The sequence below is a fragment of the Diceros bicornis genome, chromosome 5 (assembly GCF_020826845.1).
Source record: "Diceros bicornis minor isolate mBicDic1 chromosome 5, mDicBic1.mat.cur, whole genome shotgun sequence".
NCBI classification, from domain to species: Eukaryota; Metazoa; Chordata; class Mammalia; order Perissodactyla; family Rhinocerotidae; genus Diceros; species Diceros bicornis.
This window is the reverse complement of record NC_080744.1, coordinates 48,398,568-48,423,213: the sequence shown is the minus strand read 5'-3', so window position 1 is coordinate 48,423,213 and position 24,646 is coordinate 48,398,568. Positions and strand designations below refer to the sequence as shown.

The 24,646-nt window shown below is 39.8% G+C and overlaps 1 protein-coding gene across 4 annotated transcripts in view; it reads left to right on the top strand.

Moving 5' to 3' along the window:
* The window catches only part of MYO5A (myosin VA), a 194,350-nt gene that overhangs the window by 25,479 nt on the left and 144,225 nt on the right, over positions 1–24,646 (top strand). For 3 of the 4 annotated variants that reach the window (XM_058541600.1, XM_058541597.1, XM_058541596.1), the window contains exon 2: positions 7,651–7,737. The exons of the other annotated variant lie outside the window; for it this stretch is intronic. In XM_058541600.1, coding sequence (XP_058397583.1) covers positions 7,651–7,737 — 87 coding nt within the window. The remainder of the gene's footprint in view (positions 1–7,650; positions 7,738–24,646) is intronic. 4 annotated transcript variants of the gene reach the window in all.

The following is a 24,646-nucleotide window of genomic DNA, read 5'->3' as shown; positions in this document are numbered from 1 at the left end:
ATGGTTATTTTAAAGTCTGTGTTTGCTCACTCTAGTATTGGGGTCACCTGTAGCTCCTTTTCTATTAGGTATTTATTCTCTTAGTTTTTGGTCATTTCATCTTTTTTCCTGTCACGGCCACTTATTTTTTATTGAATGGAGCACATTCTGTATGAAAAGTTATAGAGGCTCTGGATGATATCTTCTTCCAGATATGATTTAATTTTCTTCTGGAAACCAGACTGATGACCTTATCCAATTTGGGATTGAGATATTTCACTGTGTTATGGGCTTTGTAAGGGCAGTCAATTTCCAGTTTGGCCTTAATCTTAGCATATAATGTTTTAAAGATTTCAACTGAAAGCTGGGATATGTTCACCAGACTTTTCTTTCTTTCTGGCCCTGAACTCTAATTTTTGTTTCTAAGTACTTGAGTTGCCAAAATTTCTACTTAGCTGTTTAGCTTCTTAATGGTTGCTTTCTGCTTGGTTTCTCAGCCACTTTCCCTGCACATCTACAATTTAGAAACTGACAAAATGCTCCAAGGGGAAATTGCGAGCAACTGGGACCACCTCTTCTTCAAGATCCTGGCCCCCTCCAATCTTGGAGTTCAAGGCTACTGGTGCAGCCAGTTTTTGTCTTCTTAGACTAGTGAGACTGCCACAAGTCAACACTCTCTGCTCAGCCTTCACACCCCATAAGGTGAATTAGGAAATGACTTAAGGAAAAAAAGTAGTAGCAAATGCAGGGCTCACCTAAGCGCATTTCCCTTCTTTGTGGGATCTGGGCCCCTCAAATCATGATTCTTTGGTTGTTCTTCAACACCTTCAATCTGCTGGGGGGTTTTGCATTTTATCCAGCTTTCTTAGTTGTTCTCAGTAAGAATGTTAGTCTGATGCAAGTTACTCCGTCATATCTAGAACCAGCAGTCCTTTCCTAAGCTATTTTATAAGTATATGTTATAAACACTTATCTCATGCAGATGCAGGAATTATTCAGATGTTTTAATATAAACTTTCTTTTTTTTTTTAATAATTTTATTTATTTATTTTATCCCCAAAGCCCCAGTAGATAGTTGTATGTCATAGCTGCACATCCTTCTAGTTGCTGTATGTGGGATGCGGCCTCAGCATGGCCAGAGAAGCGGTGCGTCGGTGCGCGCCCGGGATCCGAACCCGGGCCGCCAGCAGCGGAGCACGTGCACTTAACCGCTAAGCCACAGGGCCGGCCCTAAACTTTCTTTTAAATCATTTTAAATAACCTTTCTGGTAGGTAAAGTAACAATTTATGAAAATTTTATTTCAGACATCTTATCAATCATTCCAAAGATGTAAAACCCAGCATATGTGTGCATGTGGGTGTGAAGTAAACCCTAAAATAGCTTTCCATTTTTAAAGGCAGACTACTTTTTCCTATTATTTTTGGAATTTTCAGACTTGTGCTGGTTGTGTGGTATACAAAGTGAAAGCCTAATTTGGGCTTGTATTCAGTTTATTTTCTGTTTATGAAAAAGTTTTTGCATTTTTTATAATAATGTTTCTTAGAGATAAATTTGAATTTATTTAAATTTTTGAAATAACTGCTCTTTAGCTGTACATATAATATATATATATTTCTATAACTAAATTTTCTATATACTAAGAGTTACTCCTATTAAGCAAATCTGTTTTTCTATTGTGAGTATATTGGGTATAAATCTTTCTAAAATCTATAACTAAAAATAGGATGTAAATTATTTTTTATTTGGAAAATACAGAATACTCTGGTAAAGAATTATAAAAAAAAAAACACTGCCGTCTAAAGACAACCAATGCTAATTTTTGGATGTCGTCTCTGTTGTAGATACTGTGCTGCACTGCCCAGATCTGTCTTTCAGGACTTCCCTGCTTCCTCTTCCCAGATGCTGCAAAGTTGTTGGGAATTTTCTCAGCTTAAAAGCACCATTTTGCCCAAGGTCATGCTCTTTTCTAGGGCAGCCGATGTCCAATGACTGGTTGATGCAGAGGTATGAAGGCCCAGTCTCCTTGTGCCAACTCAGGACAACTCTGAAGGGCCATTCCAGTTTTACAGCACGCTGTGGGGTTGACTGAGGTCTTTGTTAGGCTTACATTGCAGTTCAGCTTCTCCCTCTCCAATCATGCTTCCTTCCCTTCCTCCTATAGGTGTAGATCCCAAGAGCACTCCCTAATAAACTGTATGTATACTAATCTCCATCTCATAGTGTGCTTTCTTTTTTTTTTTTGTGAGGAAAATCGGCCCTGAGCTAACATCTGCCAATCCTCCTCTTTTTTTGCTGAGGAAGACTGGCCCTGGGCTAACATCGATGCCCATCTTCCTGCACTTTATATGGGATGCCGCCACAGCATGGCTTGACAAGTGGTGCATCGGTGCGCGCCCGGGATCCGAACCGGTGAACCCCGGGCCGCCGCAGTGGAGCGTGCACACTTAACCGCTTGCGCCACTGGGCCTGCCCCAGAGTGTGCTTTCTGTGGAACTTAAACTATGACAGTCCCTTTCTACTTTTTTCCATTCATATTTTCTTATACAGTTAAGGTTATTGTGTATATATATATTTTATATATATTTTTTTTCTATGCAGCTCTTTTCCCTATTTATGGCATGAGCATTTTTCCTTGTTATTTAAAATTGTTTATTTTTCAGATTATCATATGGATTGGACATAGTTTATTTAACCTTTGTTCTATTGCTGGACATTTAAGCTATTTCCACAGTTTGAGTATTATAAACAACACTGTTATGAATACTTGTAAAATACATTTTTATATATGTTTTGGACTATTTTCATAGAATCAATTCCTAAAGGTAGAGTTATTGAATATTTTTAAGGTACTTTGTATATAATGCTAAATTGCTTTCCAGAAAGAGTTTACCAGTTTATACTCCCATCAGCAGTATATTACTTTCCTTCACCAAGTGTCCCATTAGTATAAGTATTATCTTTCCTTTCCAAAGAGAGGATATTGAATACAATTTAAACATTTGTAAGTGATGGGTCATCGTAATAAATGTGACTAATAGTGCAATAGTACAGTGTAGCTCTCATAGTCTACTAAAGTGTTATGGGATATTTGCCCATATACTAAATTACCTCAAGTCAAAATTTTTGGAGAGCCTTCATTCTGAGGCCATGAAATCTTTTTGCTCTTCTCTAGTTGCCAGCATTTTTGCAGCTTCTTTTCTTCTGCAATGGGTAGTCTTTGGAGGGTCTTCCTAGATTATGATGAATCTTCTCTAATCCCCAGCCATCTTGTATAACTCAATATATGCTCTCACCATAGCCACATGTGGTTAGATCAGGGATGGCAACCTGTGCTATGCTGGCCATTCCATGTCCATTTCCTGAGACTTTCCCAGAGGAGGATAGCTCACTCCTTGTGGTTAGACCTGTAGACTAGAAGCTCAAGAGCTGTTCGGTGGACATCTTTCACTGGCCCTGGGGCCCAGAAAGCAGAGGTTGCAGATATGCACAAAGGAACAAAGATGAGAAACTGAGGGGGACTTGATTAGCTTTCCAAGCCCTGCTTCCAGTTATATCTGAAGCCCTGCTCCTCTTCTTAGGCTTCATGAAGAACCTCATATCCTTAAAATCCTCCTTACCTGCCTGAGTTAACTCAAGTTAGTTTGTTACTTAGGACAACATTACTTTTTTGTCTTTAAACTGACAGGAACTTGAAACAGATAGAGTTGTAAAATAAGACTAGAGGTAGAGTCTTTGAATGAAAATTTGGTTCTCCTCCAAGTAAAGCTTTAATGTACACAAAGGCTTTATTTTATGTCTTCTCTTTTGACCACTCAGAGTCCATTTTTGCCTTTTATTCTTTTTTTTTTTGAGAAAGATCAGCCGTGAGCTAACATCCATGCTAGTCCTCCTCTTTTTGCTGAGGAAGACCGGCCCTGAGCTAACATCTATTTGCCAATCCTCCTCCCTTTTTTTCCCCAAAGCCCTAGTAGATAGTTGTATGTCATAGTTGCACATCCTTCTAGTTGCTGTATGTGGGATGCGGCCTCAGCATGGCCGGAGAAGTGGTGCGTTGGTGCGCGCCTGGGCTCTGAACCTGGGCCGCCAGTAGCAGAGCGTGCGCGCTTAACCGGTAAGCCACAGGGCTGGCCCAGCCTTTTATTCTTAATAGTGTCCTGGATAGATGAATTTTAGCCCCTTGTAGGTCAATTTAAAATTTTTTTAGTACTTTTGGCTTATATATATTTTTTATACATAGATCTCAAGAATGACTGATTACTGACAATCATAGGGTTTTGTAAATAGCATAAGGAAAACTAACTTGCCAGTTGGATATTGTTGAAAACCGTGTAATTGTTAGCCTTTAACATTTATGTAAAAGTCTCTGTAGTGGTTAGTTTCCTAGGTATTGAAGTGCTCAGGTAGATACATTCAGCAGACTCATTAGTACTTGCCCAGAGCTTGGCACCTAGATAACAGATAACCAGAAATAACATTCTACTTTTGTTTAATCAGAATAACTTTTATCTTTTTTTGTGTGTGTGTGTGTGAGGAAGATCAGCCCTGAGCTAACATCCATGCCAATCCTCCTCTTTTTGCTGAGGAATACTGGCCCTGAGCTAACATCCGTGCTGATCTTCCTCCATTTTACGTGGGAAGCTGCCACAGCATGGCCTCGCAAGAGGTGCCTTGGCGCACCTGGGATCCGAACCTGGGCCGCCAGCAGCGGAGCATGCGCATTTAACTGCTAAGCCACAGGGCCGGCCCCAGAATAACTTTTATCTTGGTAACAGTTGTCTCAAAGGAACTCTGTAACTAAATATTGTACTGTATTTGTAACTCACTGCTACGTGATGATGATGTGCTTTACGGAGTTGCTATGCTTTTCCATTGGCAGGAGAGATCTGTGGTTTTAGTACAGACTCAAGGAGACCCTTGGCCCTTTGTACATCTGTACACTTTGTTCTGGTCCCCAGCCCAGAGATTTTATCTTATGTTTTTGGTCATATTGGCAATTGGATGAGAATGTGGATGGATTAGTGAAAAGTCATCCTTGCTAATAGGGAATGTTTTATTTTTTATTTTTTTTAATTTTATTTATTTATTTATGTTCCCCCCAAAGCCCCAGTAGATAGTTGTATGTCATAGTTGCACATCCTTCTAGTTGCTGTATGTGGGACGTGGCCTCAGCATGGCCGGAGAAGTGGTGCGTCGTTGCGCACCCGGGATCCGAACCCGGGCCGCCAGCAGTGGAGCGCACACACTTAACCGCTAAGCCACGGGGCCGGCCCGGGAATGTTTTATTGATGATGAGTCAGAAATGCTTTTTGTTTGGAGCCCAGGGGTGGCACCACTCAGTGATGAACGCACATTTTCTTCACATAAGAGAGGGAAGATGTGTGAGTCTGGTATTGATGATTTGGGCTGGTCCTCCCTTCTCATTCTTTTTCGTCTGTTATAGGTTGAGCTGTCTTATTGTGGGGTATTGGAGCGAGGGGCCAGGTGGTAAAGCTTGTTAGGCTGGCGGTTCACCCTTGGGATTTTAGTTGTTTTTTCCACCTTTATATAATACAAGCCAAAACATGGTTTCATTATGTTTGTGTTATAAACAATTTATTATTAAATACAGATTATTTGTAGTTTCAGAGGAAAGGATATACTTTTGTCCATATTTCCTCCTGTCTCCTTAAGTTCTCCTGTATGTCCCGTCTGAGCAAACCAACATTTAATGGTGTCGATGGAGGCTGTGTAGCAGAGTCAGAATGCTCAGTATCTCTAGTGTTTGGAACTTGTTGCCAAGGTTTCAGTCGCTCTGAGGCTAATATATTCCAGTGTATGATATTATGAGAGTAGCGTGTTTCAGTGCTGAAGAACACATTTTTGAAATGAAAGAAACATTTTCCGTTCTTTGTTAATGTCCTGTAGGAAAGAGTGGCTACATATTTATTTTAATGGCTCGGCAATTAGTGGCTCAAAAGTATAATAAATCTGATTTGCAAAACTTTATAGATTGAGATCATTTGCCAGCTACTTAGTCTGTGGCTACAATTAAATCCCTCTCAAACTTTTGGCTCTGAGATCTGGTTTGCCTTGGATGAGAGGCTACCCTTTCTGTTCCTGTCTCCCAGAACATGTTAACTGACTTTTGAGTGTCAAGATTCAAAGCCTATTCACACATGGCCTAGGACAACCTCTCTTCCCCCAGACCTTGGTGGCAGACCGAGGATTCTACAAGCTCTGGTTCTCATCTCCACTAGCCCACAGCCCTGTTGATTCACAGCCTAAGTGCTGGATTTGAGTTTTCTCCTATGATTAAAACCAACCAAATGAAACTTTTTATTATGGAAAAATCTAAAACATATACTAAAGTATTGAAAGAAGAGTACAGTAAGTTCCCGTGTACCCACCCCCAGCTTCAACAATATCAACTCATGGCCAACCTTATACTTGCACCCGCTTTTGCCCTCCTGTATTATTTTGAAGCAAATCCCAGACGTACTGTCGTTTCATCCCAAATATTTCGATATGTTTCTGTGCAGAAAAGAGTTATCATATCAGGCCTGACTGCTGTCTTTTGAAAGCCTTGCTTACCAGCTTGGCCCTTGGCTGGCATCTGGGAACTTGGATTTTGGGAGGGTTCTCACCACCTTAGTTGACAGTGGCTCACTGTGCCTAAGCTTTGTGTACAAACAATATGGTTTATGCTGAACGCTGCTTTCCTTCTGAGAGTCTCGAATCTTTGTACCTGCTGGACAGAGCCGGCCTGTGTAACCAGCCCTCAATAAAACCTTGGGCACTGAGTCTCTCATGAGCTTCTCTGGTAGACAACATTGTTACAACTCGTTGCTGGGGGAATTAAGCACAGCCTCTGTGACTCCCCTGGGAGAAGACTTTTAGAAGCTTGCACCTGGTTTCCTCTAGACCTCACCCCATGTAACTTTTCCCTTTGCTGATTTTGCTCTGTATTCTTTTGCTGTAATAAATCTTAGCCATGAGTACAGTATATACTGAGTCCTCTGAACTCTCCTAGGAAATCACTGAACCTGGGAGAGGTCTTGGGCATCCCTGACACAGTATCTCTAACACAAGACTTAAAAAAAAAACTGTATATATATTTCTCTCCACAATACCATTATTATACATAAAAATATTCATAATAATTGATTAATATCAAATGTCAAGTCAGTGTTTTCATTTCCGATCGTATGGTAAATGTCATAATCTTTTTACAGTTTGTTTGAATCAAGGTTCAGATAGTGCAATTGGTTACTATTTAAGTCTCTCTTAATCTGTAGATTCCCTCTCCTCTGTTTTTTTTTTCCTTGAAATTTATTTGTTGACATACTGGGTCATTTGTCCTGTAGAATTTCCTACAGTTTGGTTTTTGCTGATTATATTGCCATGGTGTAGTTTAGTGTGTGCCTCTGTAAATTGGTAGTTGGATTGAGAGGCTTTTTGTGTGTTTTTGAAAGCCCAATGCCTTCATGTGTCCTGAGGCTATACCTTAATTTCCATTGGATTAATGTTTACCAAGCACTTTGAGGTACTTGGATAAAAGGGGCACTAACAGTAACTATCTTTGTTTTCATTAGCATGAGACTAGATCTTCTGACATTTGGAGCCTGACTCACTGCACTTTGGAGAATCCAATCAGAAGTACATGGCTTAGTGTTCATTCCTTGTCTTTTCAGGTACTAACCCTGGCCGAGTCCCCTGAACTAAAGCTGGCTTTAATTATCTACGGTTGGTTCAGTGCAATGGTGACCAGATACTATGATGTAGGTGGAAATGCAGTTTTTTAAAGTTTATCTTACTATGTTTTTTTAAGACCCTAAAACTTAAAATAGAAAACATCAGAACCCTACTAAAATCTATAAACCCCAAGATGCATTAATTTGTTATGCAACAGAATCCTTCAGTATCTCAGTAAGTAAGTTCTAATTAATGAGTTACTAAATTCCTCTTTCTTCAACTCTGTAGGAATAAGCAAGGGTCCAATGTAGTTATTATAGGTCATCTTTGGAGATGTGCCTTTTTGAAATGACTGTGTGTTTGCGCATTTAATAAACATTTAAAATACAAATGTACATTTTTAAAAAAATTTTATTTTTAATAAAATACACAACAAAATTTCCCATCTTAACCACTTTTAAGTGTACAGTTCAGTTCAGTGGTGTTAATTACATTCATATTGTACAACTAATCTCTGGAACTCTTTTCATCTTGCAAAACTAAAACTCTACCCATTGAACAACAACTCCCAACTTCCCCCTCCCTCTAGCCCCTGGCATCCACTTTTCTACTATCTGAGTATGAATTTGGCTACTCTAGGTACCTCATATAAGTGGAATCATACAGTAGTTGTCTTTTTGTGACTGGCTTATTTCACTTAGCATAATGTCCTCAAGATTCATCCATTTTGTAGCATATGTCAGAATTTCCTTCCTTTTGAAGGCTGAATAATATTCCACTTTGTATATACTACATTTTGTTTATCCATTCATCTGTTGATGGATACTTGGCTTGCTTCCACCTTTTGGATGTTATGAGTAATGCTGTTGTGAACATGGGTGTACAAATATCTCTTAGAGACTCTGCTTTCAATTCTTTTGGGTATATACCAAGAAGTGGAATTGCTGAATGGAATGGTAATTCTGTGGTTAATTTTTTTTAAGAGCTGCCATACTGTTTTCCATAGCAGCTGCACCATTTTACCAACGGTGCACAAAGGTTCCTATTTCTCCACATCCTCTTCAACACTTGTTATTTTCTGTTTTTCTGACAATAGGCAACCTAATGGGTGTGAGGTAGGATCTCATTGTGGTTTCGATTTGCATTTCCCTAGTGATTATTGATGTTGAGCATCTTCTCATATGCTTGTTGGCTGTTTGTATATCTTCTTTGGAGAAATTTTTATTCAAATCTTTTGCCCATTTTAAATCAGATTATTTTTGTTGTTGAATTGTAGTTTTTTAAATATATTTTGGATATTGACTCCTTATCAGATATATTTTCAAATATTTTCTCCCATTCTCTGGGTTGCCTTTTCACTCTGTTGATTGTGTACTTGGATGCACAGAAGTTTTTAATTTTGATGTAGTCCAATTTATTTTTTTCTTTTGTTGCCTGTGCTTTTGGTGTCATATGTAAGAAATCATTGCCAAATCCAATGTCGGGAACTTTTCCCTTTGCTTTCTTCTAAGAGTTTTGTAGTTTTAGCTCTTACATTTAGATCTTTGATCTATTTTGAGTTAATTTTTATATGTGGTGTAAGGTTAGAGTCTAACTTCATTCTCTGCAGTTACACTTTTACACTGTGGTTTAATGATGCAGGAGCACACCATCTCGAAGGTGGGGGAAGGGCTCTCAAGTCACTTATACTATTGACGACGGCTTACTGTGGGAAACTTGCCTTAATATTCCTCCCATGGGCAGTTGTTTCTGATCTATCTCATTTTTCCCCAAAGAGTCTTTCTAAGTTTTAAGAAGGTAAGAGAAATTGTTACATAATATTTATTAATTATTAAGTAGTAATTATTTATAACTTTTAGCTTGGATTCTTAAACTTCTTATTATGAAAAGTTTTCAAACATACACAAAGAAAAGAGAACAGTAAAACAAACCCCCAAGCGCACAGCTTCAACGAATGTCAGCATTTTGCACATCTTGCCTCATCTGTTCCCTTTCCCAACTTTTTTCTTTCTGGAGTATTTTAAGGCAAATCCTAATCATTTCATCATTTTGCTCATATTTTATGTTTAATGTAAACATATAGATTTCTGATCAAATATATATTATGTCGGAGTGTGCTTTTCTATGTACTTTGTAGTAGAATACTTGTATAATCAATTCATATTGTTGTAGACTCTGGGACTAGGACCAGGAGCATAATTTGGACATTTGAAATTGCTTTAGAGTTTTATGATTTTGCATATTTGCTTTATGGCATTTCTTTGATCATATCTATAGCTAATATGCTGCCTAAGCCTCAGGAACCCAAATCTCAGTTATAACATTGCTCTTTTGGGAAAATATGAACTGCTTTACAGTTCTCCATGTTAGAATGTAGTTTCCAAGAGTTCATTATTTACAGATATCAGCTACATATATTTATCAACTGCTATAATGAGAACTCACAGGAAAGATTACAAAATTACGCTTTTCTTTTTTTACTTTCCCTTGGTGTTTTGAGTACTAGTGGATATTATGTGACAAGACCAACTACCTGATCCATTATTCTTTCAACCCCTTACTTTTTTTAACTGGAGAATTTAATAAAATTCAATAAAGTGGGGAATTTTTTGCTACAGAAGAAGTACTATGTGGAAATTAAGAATTCAAAAACACATGACCATTGAATTGAGAAATAATCAGAGCCTTCATCCAAGGTTAGAGTGTTCTTTTTTGTCTTTGTGTTGCCTGATTGTCCGTTGCTACTGGAACCCAAAGGTGGGCTCCAGGTAGGTCATCTCAGCAGTTTGGTAATTGAGGGGTGGGGCTAAGGGGGGGTTGGAGGTGTTGAGAGCTCTTGTACAAGTAAGTTGATTCCTTTAATCAGGGAGGAATTTAGACTATATACAGGGTCTGGAAACCCAAGAATGATGGCAAGGATAATACAAAATTAAAACCAGGAAAAGCCATATGTAAAACTCATTTTAGTGCACTCTTCCATACGCGCCTCAGATAAATGGTTTTATGTCATATAACCTATTTCTGTTCTTTGAGAGCCCCTAAATTTTTAGTATCGACGTAAAAACTATCAGAGTCTTCTGTAAAGGTATTTAAGAAGCATTCATACATAACACAAATACTGATTCATTACTTTCTTAAGAAAGCCCACATTCCCCATGCTGACATTTCAAACTCTGAATGACTACTTTGTTTGCGTGCCTAAAGGGGTGTATCTTGGTGGGGAATCTTGCACAGAGCCTTGATTATGAGCATCTGATGACTCCATGGGGCATGACGGTGGTCAGGTGTGCACACTTGGCCTTTAGAATCGGCCCCCACTTCTCTCTCTTAGCCTTTCAGTGAAGCAACAAGGGAGAAAGTGTAATTCTGTTTTTCTTTTTAACGTCATCCTTATTTTTCTCTGCCTGTATTATTTCCTTTTTATTCTTCTTCTTCTTGTTGTTTTTTTTTTTTGTGAGGAAGATCAGCCCTGAGCTAACATCCATGCTAATCCTCCTCTTTTTGCCAAGGCAGACCAGCTCTGAGCTAACATCTATTGCCAATCCTCCTCCTTTTTTTCCCCAAAGCCGCAGTAGATAGTTGTATGTCATAGTTGCACGTCCTTTTAGTTGCTGTATGTGGGACGCGGCCTCAGCATGGCCAGAGAAGCGGTGCCTCGGTGTGCGCCTGGGATCCCAACCTGGGCTGCCAGTAGCGGAGCGCGCGCACTTAACCGCTAAGCCACGGGGCTGGCCCCTTTTTATTCTTCTTTTTGAAGAATTTTACCTAAGTTACTATTTGAAAAAAAATCTGCAAAATGCTTTCCTTTATTTGTTTTCAACAGGAAAAGACTCTCATGATTTGTTAATGGGTCCAATCTCTTTAAAAATGTGAAGAAAATAAAACTACTAATTATAACAGGATGGCCTCTCTGAGAAGGTGACATTTGAGTTGAGGTTTGAATAAGAAAGCTCCTACTAGCACTGTGGAATGGATGCAGGATGAAAGTCGGGGCTAGACATTCTTGGGTCAAATCCCCGCTCTGTTTAACTAGCCAAGTTGTCTTGGCCAAGCTATCTTACCTTACCCAAAACAGGGATGATAATGCCCAATGATAGGGCTATGTAGGGTAAAACGGACCATGGTTCTTTGACCTGCTTTTCACATTTGATCAGGAAGAGAGGCCTGGACCTGGCAAGCAGAGAAGAGACTATGCTATCATCTTGCTATTCCACTCCCACTCTCATCCACACTGCCCCCTCACAAAGTTTAACACAGAAACTTGTTCATAAGAGGGACTCAATGAATACATATTGAATTAAAATTTTATTTGCAAATGAATCGGAAAAATGTAGAAGAGGAATGTGATTTAAACAATTTGTAAAAATGAAAAACAATTTACCATGGAAATATTGGTAGAACTATGTCCTCCTGACTGCTTGTTTATGGTGATAATTAGCAACTTAAAATAATTTTATATAGTTGCTTAATGCCAGGCTCTTGAAATAATTTCTGAGGGTCAGCCTAAAGGATTTGCCATAGTATTTTCAAAAGAACGACGTTCAGAGCTGACAAATAGGTTTGCTTGTTGTTATAGGAAAGATTTAAATGTTAAATCTTTTCTTAAACATTTTCTTAAATGTTAAATCTTACCATAATGTTAAAAAACAGGGCAACAATCTTGATTCTTGTCTTCTCTGTTAAAGTTGTGGGGCTTTTTCTACCAAAAGTTTTTTTTTTTAAATAGTTCAACTACTCCACTTCCTGGCTGTGGTGTGTAAAATTACATTTGTGTGGTAGAAACATATATATTAGTATCACTGCAAGAGATTACTTAATAAATCTAAAAAAAGAAAAAGTGCAAAGATTATGCTGATTTATGTTTTTCTTTTTATTTCATTTCAGTACCATTGGTCAGTACTACCTAGGGTAAGAATTTATAAAAAGAGACCTTGTTATTCGAAAATTCGCTATCTCATGATCTAATCAGAGGTTTCATGTAGAGGTCAACTGACTTCTTTTAAACAGGCTACTTAACTCATGTGGCAGAAAACTTGAACTCTCTAGGGGTCCCCTTAACTTCAGTAGTATTTGTGAGTGTGCTTTCCTTTGTTCAAATTCAATACCCAAATTGAATTTTTGACATCAAAATGATTCATCACCTGCCAATCTTTTTTCACATAGCGAACTCTTATATTTTATTCTCTTTTAAAGATTAGTGTTCTATCATTTACAGATCATTAGTAGAGGAGGAGTAATTTAAAGTATTAGGAACTTCTGTGTCAGTTGAAGACTGTCTAAAAATGAAGATCATTTTTAGTGACTTAGGTTCTTCGTACTTGTGAGAAGTTCTGTAATTATCCAACTCAAACTGTTTGTTATGATTATTCCAAAGAACAGACAGTTTATTCAATTAAAAAAAGACAGTATTCAGTCAGAAAATATTTGGAGGAATAAGGAAATATCTGCAATTTTTGGTTCTGTTTATAAAGTTGTTTTATTAATTTAGGAACATAAAAATGCACTCTGTATTCTGTGGCATCTCATATAATGATCAGTTTGGAAGATTTAGATCTGCAAAAACCTGTGAAAACTGAAACAGTGGTCAGAGTTCAAGTTTATCTCCTGCCCTGTCTTTTTCTGGTGTGGGGGAAGAGGGAGAATCCCCCTCTGCCCTTTCCCTTAAGGTTCTTATGGCTGGCCAAATAATTAACAAGACAGGTTAAAATAATACCAAGTTTAATAACATGTATACATGGGAGAAACCAGGCACACTGCGTTTCTCAACACAATAGCAGAAATTCTCGTCTTAAATACCATCTTCAGCTAAAGACAAAGGAGGATGTTGGGGGTGGGGGGTGTCAGTTACAGGAGATTACCAGTAAAGCACAGTAAACAAGAGTAAGGTTATTATGCAGATTTAAGGCCTCACCTTTCACATTGATAAGTTTCTAGAAATGAGATCATCCTCCCTCTTCCCAATACAGAGAGGGAGATAGCTTTACAAATGGAGATTTCCCTTATAAATGTAAATGTTTGTCTGGCAACTCCTTGCAGGGCCATCTAGAGAATGTGGCCAGAGAGACAGAATTTTTGATAAGATGGGCTTGTTGGTGCCTTTCCTATTGTAACATCTATTTTACATTATGTTACAGCCGTTAGATAGAAGATCTGTTCCAGGAAGGAGCCACTACATCAAATTCTTTAGGCAGTTAGTGGGGGAGGTCAAATGTCCGTCAGAGAAAACAGTCAAGGTAAGGAGATATATTTCAGGGTGGCCAAATCTTGATCTCCCACACTAGTAATAAAAAGAACTAGGAGGGTAAAATATTTTTCTCCTGAATATTCACCTTCTCCCTCCCCAGCTGTTGGAACAGATCCACATTCTTATTTTTTTACACAGGGGTTTGTGTGTGTATGTGTGTTCTACTGTAGCTACCCAACTAGCCAGAGTCTCTTGTGTTCCAGTTCGTTTCATTCTTTTTTTTTTTTTATAATTTTATTTATTTGTTTTTTCCCCCCAAAACCCCAGTAGATAGTTGTATGTCATAGCTGCACATCCTTCTAGTTGCTGTATGTGGGACACGGCCTCAGCATGGCTGGAGAAGCAGTGCGTCGGTGCGCGCCCGGGATCTGAACCCGGGCCGCCAGCAGCGGAGCACGCGCACTTAACCGCTAAGCCACGGGGCCGGCCCTGGTTCGTTTCATTCTAATTCAACTGTACTTTTGAGGAAAATGTAATACATAAAAAAGCAAGGCACATCTATAAAATATTCGACTTCCTACAGTTGTGATAGAATACTTTTTTTAATTTTTATTTTTTTGTTTATTGTGGCAACATTGGTTTATAACATTGTATAAATTTCAGGTGTACATCATTATACTTCTATTTCTGCATGGATTACATTATGTTCTCATGTTCACCACCTAAATAGGAATTACAATCCATCACGGCACACAGGTGCCTAATTATCCCTTTCACCCTCCTCCCTCCCTGTCATAAAATACTTTTGATGCTGCTTGTATTGAATGAATCTAGTCACTTTAATTTTTCATAAAATGGGGCTTCAAAACTTAGTTACCTTTCTCCCTGGCCCACTTGTTCGTGTGTTGGAGCACAGCAATTACAGTGTAGACTAACAAATCTTTGAGGAGAGATAAAGAATGTGGTCTCTCTAGTTCTGACTGACTTCCTAGGGAGGTTTCCAGGCTACCCTGGATGCTTCCTGATTGGGAGAGGGCTGCCTGCAATTGTTTTAAGAAGGGATTAGCAGTGCCAGAAGCAAGGCTTTTGGTCAGAACTATTTATTTCTATAGTGTGACATTAGCTGTCAGACCAGACTATTTTTCCAAATCACCGTGTTATAATAATAAAGGATGAAGAACCACAGTTAGGGCTATGATAAGGATATAGGTAGAGCCATAAGCTAAAGAAAAGGTTCATCTAGTTGGGAATGGACCTTTAAATCCTTACCGCTTTGTCTTTTAAGGTCTCATTTGCTCAATTAAAATGCGTTCAGAACCTAGGACATTGGAGAATGGGAGACAGATGTTTTTCTAAATTGGGATTGCAGTGGATGGAGAAGGAGGGGTGAGTGCTGAGAATGGATTTTTCAGGAATGTCTAGGTGTGTCTTGACTGCTAAAGGCCTTACACACATACTTTTTATATCACCAAGAATCTACTACCACCCAGATGTCAATTTTTCTATCTCCTACTCCTAAGACTTCTGCCAAGGCATTGCTACCGTGAATTCACAGTGCTTGCCATACCCACAGTCCCCTCTAAGGATAACTGTCCGCTGCTCCAGCACGCCTGCTGAGGAACCACGTGACTGAGCCCTGCTGGCCAAGCTGACTGCACCAGTGGAGGCCCTGACACAAGGATAGCTCACTAACAGGCTGGCAAGGGTCTTATGATGTTGCCTAGCCTCAAAAGTTCTGTCTGAACAGAGGCAGTAGTATTTAACTGAGCCATTCAGATGTTCTGTTTTGGAAATTGCAAGTGAAGGAGTATAGTAAAGAGTGGTGTCGACACGTGGACAATAATGACCCCCATTAGCAGTGGTACATCAGGAAGGCCACATGTCTACTGCTGAGCTTCCTGGGCTTGCCCTGGAATCAACACTTTGCTTCGGTTTTGGTCTCTGATACTCAGCCCTTCTCTGGTTCCTTATCCTTTTGTTTCCCCTGTATTCTTAATATATGTGTGCCCTTCCTGTCCTTCACGTGAACAAGCTTAAGTGAGTCTCGGCCCCTTGTAATCATAGGAGCCCAATCATAGGCCCTTAAATGCCTGGAGGAGCAAAAACAGGTCTGTGGTCCAGAGGCGTCAGGCGTCAGAGTCACCTTGAGGGCCAGGAGGTTAGGAACCTGGGCCTCAGCCTCCCAGCCTTGAGCTGCTTCGACTTCTATAGTAATCGGCCAGTTGCTTTTTTTTTTTTTAAACAGATTTCATATTTTAGAGCAGTTTTAGCTTTACAGCAAAAATGAGCAGAAAGTACAGAGAGTTCCCATATACCCCTGCTCCTCCACATGCACAGCCTCACTTTTTGTTTAAAAAAAATACACTATGAACAAAAAAGCAGTGTTAGAGATATCAAAAGGATACATTTCACCTTGTTGAGTTGTTTTTGGTGTGAGTATGGTATGTTTTTAGAATTTATGACAAGTAGTTTTCATATCTGCCTCCCTTATTAAGCTCGTTGCTTCTGTTTTCTTATACGTATTGAGAATCTACTCCAGCCCAGAGTTCCTGTGTGTTTCAATGTGGAATTGTTAGAGTATGGATCGTGTTGACTTCCTTTTCTCCCAGCTCTGGGTGTCCTCTTCCCTCTTCAGCAGCAGCAAAGGACTCGAGCCCACTTACAAGAAACAACCACCAGGAATATAAGTTCAACTCCTTCCCAGTTCAGAGTTTCCTCCATGTGGTGCCATGAGGAAAGACAGAGTCACAAATAATTTCTCCATATGATCTCAGCCTGTGTCTTCTGTAGAAACCCCACCCTAGCTCTTCTCTCTTGTGGTCAAAAAAATACCAAAACTGTCAGCCGCTTCCTCTTTGTTATGCTGGCATCTCCTAGTATCCTGCTGAGTGAGCCATGTTCTTGCTGACTGTGTCATGTTCTTATACTTCTACTGATGCATTGTATTCTGTTTCTGCTAACAAAATGAGTGTACAAAACATGCCCAACATGCATAACCACATGCTCATACCTTTTCCTTGATGAACTCTAGCCAATTTTTCATCATCAAGTATTTATTGAACACCTACTATGTGCCACGTCTTTCATGATCTGAGTTCTGGGTATCTCTCTGGTTTCCTCTTATTTCTTGCTATAGTGATTCTAAATTGCTCGTTATTCCTCACATGTATTTCATTCTGTCTCATCTTAGTGCTTTTACTCACACTGTCTCTGTCTGGGAGAGGCTTCCTGCATTTGCCTTGCTAACTCCTACTTGTCCTTCCAGCCCTTATTCAGGTACCCTCTCCTTCAGGAAGCCACTGTATGCTCCATTCCTTTGCCCAAGCTGGGTAAGGTTTGCCTCCACTGGGCTCCCACGGCACCTTGTGCATACCTCTGCCACCACACTTACCTCTTCATAGGGACTGTATCTGTTTGTGTCCATCTCATCAGCAGACCCTTGAGAGGAGGGACAATGTCTTACTCATTTTTGTTTGTGCAGTTCTTAGAACAGTGCATGGAATAGACTATACACATAATAAACATTTGTGGAACCAAATAGAATCAGTCATGGTATAATGTCAAATAGAAAATCTTGTAGAATCTCCAGGCAATCCGTGGTTTCATTAAACATTATTTTTCATTGCTAGAGACCATTTACCCAAATCTCCAGCAAGGACGTCCCTAGCATCCATTGCAGCAGTATGTCAGTCATGAGCTATAAGGACACCACCTGGTTTTTGCTACAGGGGCTGGCCAGGATTTTGGCAGTGTGGGTAAATGTGCTTGAATCTAGTGCTAGTCCTGACCTCCAAAGTCAGTCAGTGGACATGATTATGAAGACTCTTAATACAATGAGTACATACAGTGTGGTCCAGCACATGACCAAATGCCATGGCTCTCGCAGACCCTCCAGTACCCCAAGTGGATGGATGTAAGGAAACCCAAGCCCAGCTGCTAGTGCTGATGGGCTGTATCCCAGGACCTGGACCTGCACCTGGTGTAGAGTCAGTACTCTGTAAATACTTGTTGAATGAATGAATACATTTGGATAAATGGATTTACTTATATGTGAAGGAAGCTATTATTTGGCACTTTGTAGCTCTGTAGATTTTGATTGTGCTGGAGGCACAGCTAAGAGTTGAAGCTAGGAGAGATGATGCTAAGGAAAGTGTTTTCTCATGAGACTCCTCATACCGCACAGTCTCCAATGATAACTCTGTCTACTAGGGAAACAGAGTGTGGGAAACTGAGTTGTTGCAATAATGAAGTGGAATTTTATCTGGGTTTTGATTTTGCATTCCTTTTGCTGTCTGTGCAGCTGTACAATTTCTTACAGATCTGTTTGGTCTGACTCAGAGGTCAGAGATGGGGAAGGAGAAGGGGAGAGGAAGAGCCTTAGGACTTGGGGCTCAGGGCATCCTGGGTCTGCTGCTGGGTCTAGTCTGAGCCAGCCTTGTAGTCTAGGTGTATTGCCCTTGGAGCTTTAAGTTTCCTTGAGAATGAGATGTTTGGACCAGATCATCTTTAAGCTCTCTTCTGGTTCTGAAATTTCACCCTCTCTGTGGGGTTTGAAATAGTTAGGGGTTTTCCTAAATTCTGCTGGTGTTTCCTGGGTGGGTTAAAAACTAAATATAAATAGATCAAATTGTAGATGATGCAGTTGAGATTCTTTGAGTTTTAGCTAAAGACTGCAATTGTTTGACAATCAAGTTTCCATGTGATTAGTACTAAATTCTCATTTCTTCTTTCACACATGAAAAATAAAATAGACTTGCTGTGGAAAATTAAAGGAGCCAAATTCTTTTCTTTTTTTGTGAGGAAGATCAGCCCTGAGCTAACATCCATGCCAATCTTCCTCTTTTTTTTTTGCTGAGGAAGACCTGCCCTGGGCTAACATCCGTGCCCATCTTCCTCCATGTTATATGGGATGCTGCCACAGCACGCCTTGACAAGTGGTGCCTGCATGCGCGCCTGGGATCCGAACCCCGGGCCGCCAGCAGCGGAGCGCACGCACTTAAACCACTACGCCACCGGGCCAGCCCGCAAATTCTTTTCTTTTCATAATCACTATTAATTCCTAGAACCAACACTGTGATTGATATGAAAAGACAGGTCTTGTTTATATAAAATGACAAATTTGAACAATGTGGGTAACTTTTTTTAGAAGACTTTTTTTTTTAGAGCAGCTTAAGGTTCACAGGAGAATTGAGGGGGAGATATGGAGATTTCCCATATACCCCTCTGCCCCCACACGTGCATAGCCTCCCCCATTATCAACATCCCCCACCAGAGTGCTACATTTCTTACAATTGATGAACCTACATTGACACATCATAATCATCTAAGTCCACAGTTTGTATTGCAATTCACTCTTGGTGTTGTACATTCTATGGCTTTGGACAAATGTATAATGACATGTAACCATTGTTATAGTATCATACAGAGTTTTTCATTACCCTAAAAATCCTCTGTGCTCTGCTTATTCATCCCCCTCGCCGCCCCCCCCCGCCCCTTCGGCAACCACTGATCTTTTTATTGTCTTTAAAGTTTTCCCTTTTCCAGAATGTCATATAGTTGGAATCATACAATATGTAGCCTTTTCAGATTGGCTTCTTTCACTTGGTAATATGCATTTAAGTTTCCTCCATGTCTTTTCATGGTTTGATAGCTCATTTCTGTTTAGTGCTGAATAATATTCCATCGTCTGAGTGTACTAGAGTTTATTTATCCATTCACCTACTGAAGGACATTTTAGTTGCTTCCAAATTTTGGCAATTATGAATAAAGCTGCTATAAACATGTGTCTGCAGATGTTTGTGTGGACATAAGTTTTCACTGTCCTCATGGTCTATTTTATAGTGAAGAAAAAGTGCAGGATTGTATGAGAAAGCATAACAGAGGGGCTTAATTTAGATGGAGAGGTCAGGGAGGTTCTTTCCAAATAATAGATATTCAACCTGAGATGTGAAATATAAGTGGAAATCGGTCACACAACCAGTGAGGCTAAGGGTTCCAGGCCAAGAGAAAGCATGAGAGAAAGTCTTAAGACTTGAGGTAGCATGGATGTTTAAGTAGCTGAAGGAAAACCAATGCAGATGGCCCTTGGTGGGGTGGAGAGAGGGGCTAAGCAGTTGGATAGAGGAGACTGTCATGAGATGAGGCTGGCTCTCCAAAACCTTCTGGAGGAAGGTGCCAAGTAATGCAAGGCTCTAGAGGGTTATGTGAATGTTTTATCCCAAGTTATTATGGGTTTTAAGCAAGAGTGAGTCATCGTCATATTTTTCCATTTCAAATAGATCACTCTGGCTGCTGAATAGAGAATGGTGGAGGGAAAGCTTGATAGAGAGCTATTTCCAGCATCAGGATGAGAGATGATGGTGCTAGGACTTGGGTGGTAGCCATGGAGGTGGAGAGAGGTGGACTGAAGCTAGCTGTATATTGGAGAGAATGATACCAAACCTCTTAATCTCAAGTTTGTGTGCCTGATGCACAGTAAGCTAAACGCTGAGACATTGGTGCTTGGAGATGGAGAAAGGTTTATGCAAAATGGCCAAGACCAGAAGGTGGGAGCATGAGTTTGCTCAAATCCACCTTAACAAGAGCAGAATACAGAGGTTTTTATAGAGCTAAGGGGTTTGGCAGGAGGAGCTTTGGAGAAACAAGGGGGTCATTCCTGATAAGCCCCTAGGCAGTCTGCAGTGGCTGCTGGGGGCCAGCTATCTGGTGATCTCAACCTCCCCGAAGGCGTTCTCTTTCTTCTGCAAAATGAACTCACATATCCTCAAGACCTGAGTCACCCCCCAAGTTAAACAAGAAAACAGCAAATTGACAAGATTCATCTATGTCTGTGTTGGGAACAAGGTCAAAAGGCAATCACGTTCTTATTGAATATCTACAATAACCCTCAGGTACCCAGCTTCAGTAGGACTTAGTGATGGATTTGATAAAGGGGTTCAGGAGAGGGTGGTGCTAAGCATCATATTTCTCCCAAGAGCAGCTAACTAGCTGGGTAGAAATACTTGTCTGTTACTGAGATGGGGATACAAGAAGAACAGATTTAAGGGGAGGTGGAAGAAGAGTTCTGTTTTGGACTTGTTAAATTTAAGATGCCTGTGAGACATCTGAATTGAGATCTTAGGTAGTTATGTGGGTCTGCGGCTCTGGAGTTCAATAGAAAGGTCTGGGCGAGAGAGAAATTTGAGGAAAAAATGGCATTTAAACTAATAAGGGTGGGCGAGATACAGTGTAAATATACAAATAATAATAGTGATCTCTAATCACAATAGTAATATTAATGAGGGTAGCTGACTGGGTTCTATATGCTAAGCACTGTTCTGAGTACTTTATGTATATTAACTGATTTAATTCTCATGATAACTCTATGTCTAGGCATTATTATTACTCTCATTGTAGATGAGCACAGGAAAGCCACAGAGCTAGTAAACGACAAAGCCCAGACAGTCTGAACTCTTAGTACTACTTTAGAAGAGAGAAGAGACTTGCCTCAGCGATCTGGGCAATTCTAACGTTTAGAGCTTGGCTAGAGAAGGTGGACCTGGCACAAGAAACTGAAAAGGAGTGATTTGAGAGGTAGGAGGGAACCATGAGAAGGGGTGTCTCAGAGGCCAGGCAGAGTGTTTTCAGGTCAACGGTCAAATGCTGCTGAAAGGTTGGCTCTTAAAGGACACATAGACATTAAATGGGTGATGAGGATGGGGAAAGGGTTTGCCAGGCTTGGAGATAGTGTGAGTAAATAGATAGATATGGAGGAACCAGATGCTGTTTGCGGTTGTTAGAAGGCCAAGTGCAAGCCGGTAATGATGAGAGATGAGACTGGAGAAGTCAGCAGGGGCCAGATCATGAAAGACCTGTAATGTGCCCCAAGTTAGCACCAGACCATGATCTCAGCCAGAAGTGTCTGTCCCCAAAGCTGGGACCAAAACAAAGGGAGCCACCTGTTGTAAACGGGAGGGAACTACATATTGGTGCCTGCTTATCTACGTTGTCTCGTTTAATGTATGTGTTGTCTGATTCCTTCAAAATTTACCATGTTGAGACATTTCATTTAAGATTAAAAAATTATCAAGTCATTTATCAGAGTGATAGATATTCTTCTTAGGAGGAAGAGATCTATATACAGAGGCCTGTACATATTTAACATGACCCTTTTTTATACTTGCCTCTAAATTGGGAGCAAGTGTTGAAAATGGTAGGGAAGTGTGAGTTGTTTTGCTTCATTGGGCAACTTTGGTCACAATCAGGGGAAAGTGATTCATTGGGATTATGTTTGTCTTATTCTTCCTGATACATCCTAAGCATTTTGAAGTCCGAGATTGTCCTAGGTTTGAATCCTGCCTCTCTCATTTATTAGGGGAGTGGCTTTGGGGCCAGTTACTTAACCTCTTCAGACAGTTTGTTGAATGAGTGACTTTAATAGTAAATTATAATAATTATAATTTATAATTAATAATAACAATTATAAAGAATATTGCAAGAATTAAGTAAGGGAGAGGAAAGTTAGGAGTTTTCTTCATCCTAATTGAACAAAAAGCCTTGCGGATGAAGAAAATCAATATGATTCCTTTCTTTGTTGTTGATTCTCTTTTACCTTTATTTTACTTATTTAAAATTTTGTACTTTATCCTCAATTACCATTAGCTAATTGTAGGTGGAGATAGTAATTTTTCTTGATGTGCATATTATGACTGTACTTATAAAGTGAGACCTAGTTCCAAAAATAATCTTTACAGGAATATTAAAGAACTGCAGTGTCTAAAAATACTCATTCCAAAGCTCTGCCATCTCACATAAAACTCTAGAGAAATAAGATTATTTAATTTTTGCTACTTGATGGTAACAAAACATATCCATTGATTTGCAAAGTTCTTGTTTTCTTCATGAATTTAAGATAATCAATGCCTGCTGGAAACTGACTTGAACTTGATTTACGCTTAAACCATGCACACGTCACAGTACATGCAGGGTAGCTTCAAGAGTTACAAAAAAATTAAAAATCTTAAATCAACCCTATCATTTTGTTCATTTATAGAAGTAAGTGAACCTGGAATCATTCATTTATTAAAATTTTAGTCCTTGGAAGCCTCAGATTATTTTTTGCTGTAATTCCCTAAACTCATTTTTAGCAGAGCCTCATTCTGTGGTCAGAGCCAATTGGAATACTGCAGGATGCATGCCAGGTTGATTACTGTGGCTTTGATGAGTTGTCTTAGATGACACATTCTTAAGTCTCACCCGATGACATAGGCCAGTTTAATAGCTATTTCTATTAAGATACCAAGAGGAATAATTTTGGAGTGGGGGAGGGGAGTTTCTGAATGAAATTTACAGTTTTAACAAGGGAGAAGTGTGGTGGAGTGGAAAGAATGTTTGGCTTTTAGAATAGATGCAGATTTAAACCCCATCTCTACCACTTTTAAAGTCTAAGCCTCAATATCTGTTGAAATGGGTTAGTAATGGGGTTATGGTGATGACTGAGTGAAATTATACATGTAAAATACCTAGGCCTCTACTGACACAGAGACAGTGCTCAATAAATGTTAGCTCTCATTCCTCACAACCTTTGTCAAGTTCCATGAAGTGGGGTTGGTGTTTGTCATTTCGCTCATCAGCAGCATTGCTATTCAAGCTGCAGCAGGGGCGCGGGACACTCTGCTCTGCACTTCCAGCCCTACCCAGAATGTACCGTGTGTTCATCTCCAGCCTTTCTTTTCTCTTTGGCCCCATTTTAGTGTGACCCCTTACCCTGCTCTAACCCTCTGGCTTACCTTTCTTCCCATCTGTTCCCTGCTTTGCTGCTCCAGGAGGTGGCTGGTAGAAGTGGTGGTCACAGCACTTTGCATTCTGAGTGAGGAATTTGTGGTAGGGTTGGGAGTCGGGCTCTCTGTTCTAGAAGTGAGGAGTAGCTTCCCCTCTAAACACATGAATTATAAAGGGTTAGAGGTGTGAGTTGGTGTGTGGCGGAGAGGAAAGGATGTTTCGTTACTTCTCTACTCCCTATGTGCCTGGCTCTTTTTCCTTCTGTCACACCAAGATTTCCTACCTAACTCAACTGTAATTTTGCTTGCATCTTTCTGTATTTCTGGAAATTACAGACCTTTTCAGAAGATTCTCAGAGCCTCTTGCCAATACTTCTTTTAGTCTACCCTCTTAAAGTTTAATGTCTGAGGCCAAGAACATTCATGTAACAAGAGTTTGTTAAGAAATTATTATAGGCAAGCCCTGTGTTAAGTGCTGAAGAGATAAAGATGAGTAAGATACACCCCACCTCTCAAGGAGCTCACAGTCTCCAGAGGGAGATAGGCACACAAAGTCATCATTTAGTGGGATGAGGATTCTAGTGGAAGATTGTATAAGGTAATGGGGACATGGAGAATGAAGTGCCAGATGATGATGAGAAGTCAGGAAAGGCTTCTTGGAGGAGGTGGTACTTTAACACAGATATGAAGGATAAATAGGAGTCTGCTGGCTGAAAAAGGGGAGAGACTGTGTTCCAGATGGAAGAAATAGCTAAAGCAAAGGCACAGAAGTGTGAAGCAGCAGGACTTATTCAGGATACAGCAAACCCATAGTTTGGTATGACTAGTAAATAGTAGTGGTGAGGGAAAAATGAAATATTTAAGAATATATTCCATTGGGGAGTTTCAGTAGTATTGATAATGTTCTATTTCTCAAACTAAGTGGTGGGCATATGTGAATTCATTGTATCATTCTTTCATTCAACAAATATTTGTTTTGTGCATATGTATATTATATATGTGTGTGTGTATATATGTGTGTGTATGTATACATATATAAATATACATATATAT